The 4,382-nt window shown below is 47.1% G+C and overlaps 1 protein-coding gene across 1 annotated transcript in view; it reads left to right on the forward strand.

Moving 5' to 3' along the window:
* Positions 1-3,408, forward strand: part of LOC143298577 (uncharacterized) — a 15,106-nt gene extending 11,698 nt beyond the window's left edge. Inside the window, exons 6-7 of the mRNA XM_076611457.1 lie at positions 682-818; positions 2,949-3,408. Coding sequence (XP_076467572.1) covers positions 682-818; positions 2,949-3,167 — 356 coding nt within the window. The 3' untranslated portion in view covers positions 3,168-3,408. The remainder of the gene's footprint in view (positions 1-681; positions 819-2,948) is intronic.
* Positions 3,409-4,382: the final 974 nt, after the last annotated feature.

Below are 4,382 nucleotides of genomic sequence, written 5' to 3' on the forward strand. Positions count from 1 at the left end.
TGGATGGGACGACAAACCGAGGTCCCGCATGCAGCACGCAAAAAGTGACCCATTGCAGTGGAGTGATGGCCTGGAGGTAACGCGTCAGCATAGGAAGCGAGAGAATCTGAGCACGCTGGTTCGAATCACGGCTCAGCCGCTGATTATTTCCACACACACCCCCCCCCCCCCCCTCCACTAGGCCTTGAGTGGTGGTCTGGACACTAGTCATTCGGATGAGACGATAAACCGAGGTCCCGTGTGCAGCATGCACTTAGCACACGTAAAAGAACCCACGGCAACAAAAGGGTTGTTCCTAGTAAAATACTGTACAAAAATCCACTTCGATAGGAAAAACAAATAAAACTGCACGCAGGAAAAAATACAAAAAAATGGGTGGCGCTGTAGTGTAGCGACGCGCTCTCCCTGGCGAGAGCAGCCCGAATTTCACACACAGAGAAATCTGTTGTGATAAAAAGAAATACAAAATAACAACAAATGCGTTGTTCTCTGGCAGAATGATATAGATGAAATCTACCCTAATAGGTACACAAATACATTACATGCATGTACTCAAAGCCTGACTAGCGCGTTGCGTTAGACTGCGGGTCAGGCATCTGCTAACCAGATATGGTTAAGCGTATGTGGTTTTGTCCGAACGCTGTGACGTAACGCCTACTTGAGAAAGTGAACGTGTTGCAGACCAGGAGATGTCGCCCGAGGACTCGGAGTTCGTGTGTAACTGCGGGGCCATCGAGATCCCGGAGACAGAGGAGGAGAAGGAGCAGTTCCTGGAGGAGCACAAGGAGGAGGTCCAGAAAGAGCTCATCGTGCCCACGGTCCGTCCGTGTGCTTCTGGGGGGTTCACCGGCTCTTGGAGTCTTCCTTTTCTTCCTGTTTTCTTTTACCTGTAGTTGTTCTTGTTGTTATTGTTGTACCTCCTCCTCCAACTCTTCTTCGTCTTCTTCTTCCACCTCCTCCTCCTCCTCATATAGATTCATTCTTCTTCTTCTTGTTTTTCCATCTTACTCTTCTTCTTGCTGCTCTTTTCATTCTTCATCTCCATCTCCTATCCTCCTCCTCCTCCTCCTTCTTCGTCTTCTTCTTCTCACGGCATGTTCCCTGCTGCATAATGACAGATGATTTCACATCAGCTGTCTCAAGGCCTGACTAAGCGCGTTGGGTTACGCTGCTGGTCAGGCATCTGCGTTGAGAACAATGAGCTGAAAAACAGTATTTGGTAGTGCTGGTGCATCTGTATGTGTTTATTTGTGTGGTTCTCTTGTGTGTTTCAGTTATTTCATTTTATTTCAATTCACAAACGCTCCACATAATGCAGGCACCGCACCACGCTGACTCTGTTTTGGGGAGAGGAGGTGGACTTTTGGTTGTTAGAGGAGAGTATTTCTAGAAGGCCGAGAAAAGGTGTATCCTTCATCAGAGTAGGCCGCAGCGGGAATCCGCTACCTCTCACCTCCTCTGCAGAATCACCATCGTTTCAGTACCATTCTCGAAAAGACACTCTTGATCGGCATCGATAATTATGACGACGGCAGCAAGAAAGTTGACGTTGATGATGGTGGTGGTGGTGGTGGTGGTGGTCACAGTGATGGAGGAGTTGATTGATGGTAGTGGTGATGACGGTGGTGGTGGTGGTGGATGTGATGGTGGTGGTGGTGATGATGATGATAACGGTAATGATGACCTTAAGAATGACGACTTGATAGGCTGACTGAAGATGACAGCGATGACGTAGGTTGAAAAATAACAATGACGACATTGATGACGACAACGAATAACGACGTTACAGAAATGATAATAACAACGACCGAAGACGATAATGTTTCTTCTTCTTTTTTTAAAATAATAATAATGATAACAACGACAACAATAAACAAAATTATAGTAATAATATAAATGAAGATGATGATGATATTGATGACGATGATGATAGTACACGACAACATCTCACGCCTCACCCGCCCCCCACCCCCACCCCCCCATCCCGTTCCGCCCCTCCTCCCATTCCACCCTCACCCACACCACCACAGCCCTCTTCTTACACCCTCCGTCCCTTCACCGCCTCCTTCCTCCCTCCCTCCCCTCCCCATCCCCTTCTTCAGCTTCTGCCCTCCCCCCCTGCCCTCCACCCCACCCCCTCCCCTCTGGTGCGCGACAGAGCGTGTCCAAGTGCGACAAGATGTGCCGTGAACATCGGCATGTAGGCTATGTTGTCGCCGGCGATACTAATATATAGGCCTACACCTGGCAACAGTACACGCCACAACACCCTCCCTTTTTATTATCATAATTTAGTTAGTTTTCATATCATCATTTTCATTATTATTACTGTTATTATTATTATTATCGCGTGTGGAGTGTTGGCCTAGTGGTAACGCGTCCGCCTGGGAAGCGAGAGAATCTGAGCGCATTGGTTCGAATCCCACAGTCGCCAGTGTTTTCTCCCCCTCCACTAGATCTTGAGTGGTGGTGTGGACGCTAGTCAGTCGGATGAGACGATAAACCGAGGTCCCGTGTGCAGCATGCACTTAGCGCACATAAGCATGAAAGAACCCGCGGCAACAAAAGGGTTGTCCCTGGGCTAGAATTTGATTATACCGGAGAGTGTCTTGCCCAAGTTACATCCCCACTCTCTCGGCCAAGAGGGGTTTAGGACAGTCAGCACTGGGATGGTTCCCAAAGACCAACTAGCCCCCAAGGCTGCAGCACTAAGAGCCAGTGCATTTTTGCTTCCTAGTTTGAGAGTCATAGTCCTTCACAAAAGACTAAGCTGCAAATGATTTCCCATTGCAATGGAGAAACTATTGATAATACAGCTCTCATTTTGCTGTTGGCCCAACTGTGGATTTATGTCAATCTGTGATATAAGCTGAGTGTTGGACCAATATATTGCCGCTTACAATACAACACAATATCGTTAAAATATCTGACCTTTTTTTTTTCCCCAGGCCACACTGTCGGCCACGATCAGAAAAAAGGAGAGCGCTCCGGACGAGCGGCCGTCGTCGACGAGCATCGGGTTCCTGGGCATCTCCCTGATCGTCATCGTCTTCGGCAGCCTGGTGCTGCTGGACCTCACCTCGCTCCTCGCCCACATCAAGCTGGCCGCCACCAACGTCAAGACCGTGCTCGTCGACGAGGAGGAAACCGCCAGCAGCGAGGCTTGATCGAGGGCTGTATTTATTTATAGAAGCCTTGAAGCCAGTGGTATACTTTTATGAAGTGTGGAGCCTTGGGCGAGGGGAGAGATCTCAGTAAGGGGAAGGGTATCGCCGCGGCCTCAATGTTAGCTTTTTCCTGTTGTTGAGGTCAGGGTGGGGTTTTTTGTTTGTTTATTTGTCTGTTTGTTTTGTTGTTGTTGTTGTTTTCTGTTGTTGTCGAGGTGGTGGTCTGTAACTAACGATCCGTCCAGAGAATTATGGTGATGCCGTTAGGACTAGCGATTATATAGCTGTCAACAGCTGCTAATAGTGGGGTTTTTTTGTTTGTTTTGTTTTTTTTTGTTTTTTTTTTTTGTTGTTGTTGATTTTGTCCGAAGTGAAATTCATAATGGTGTGTACTGTGGAGGGAGTGGGGTGAAGGGTGAAAGAAGGGGGGCGGGGGATTTGTTGTTGTCGTGCTGGTGAAACCTGCAGGCGATTTAACGAGATTGAAAAGACGTAGGTTCTTGATTTTCCCATCCCGAAAATGGTCATCAAAATGTGTTTCGTTACAGGATAGGAGGTGAAATTCAGTACTTCATTTTGTGACCACTATATTGCCTTGGGCTTGTACCGCCGCACATTTCAATTGTCTATTTCTTTCTCAAACGCTATTCCACGCTTCTCAGCAAACGTGAAAACACCGCGCACACAAAATATTTTCCTGGAGCACATGTTTGTATCATAACACATTTCGTCATATCAAACCTTTTTTGTGTTAGGTAAGTGTCAAAAGCGTAACAAGGTGACATCACCCCATCATAATGATTTGATCAGGCTTGTTGAGGCACAAAAAAAATTAACATACTGTTGTTGATTTTTTAAGCAAGTTCTTGTATTATCCACCAAACAGGTGATTGTACGTTGACAAAGGAGTCCAGATCTATAGTAGCCTTGGAAAACAAAGTGCTGAAGGTCTTTGTCATGTGGTCATGTGGATGTAGGAGTGCATTGCTGTTAACAAATGCGAGTCAGCGAAAACATTAGACCTTTGTTGTAGTTGTTGATGCTGTTGCGCGCTTATGAACTTGTAGTTTTCGGTAAGCTTTTTATTTTGTTCTATGTGTGCGTGAGTGCATGCGTGCGTGCGTACGCGCGCGTGTGTGTGTGTGTGTGCGTGCGTGCGTGCGAGTGCGCGCGCGCGCTCACGATTATTGTTTTGTTATTCTACTGCCTGAACGT

This window comes from Babylonia areolata, chromosome 24, assembly GCF_041734735.1.
Source record: "Babylonia areolata isolate BAREFJ2019XMU chromosome 24, ASM4173473v1, whole genome shotgun sequence".
Lineage (NCBI taxonomy): Eukaryota > Metazoa > Mollusca > Gastropoda > Neogastropoda > Buccinidae > Babylonia > Babylonia areolata.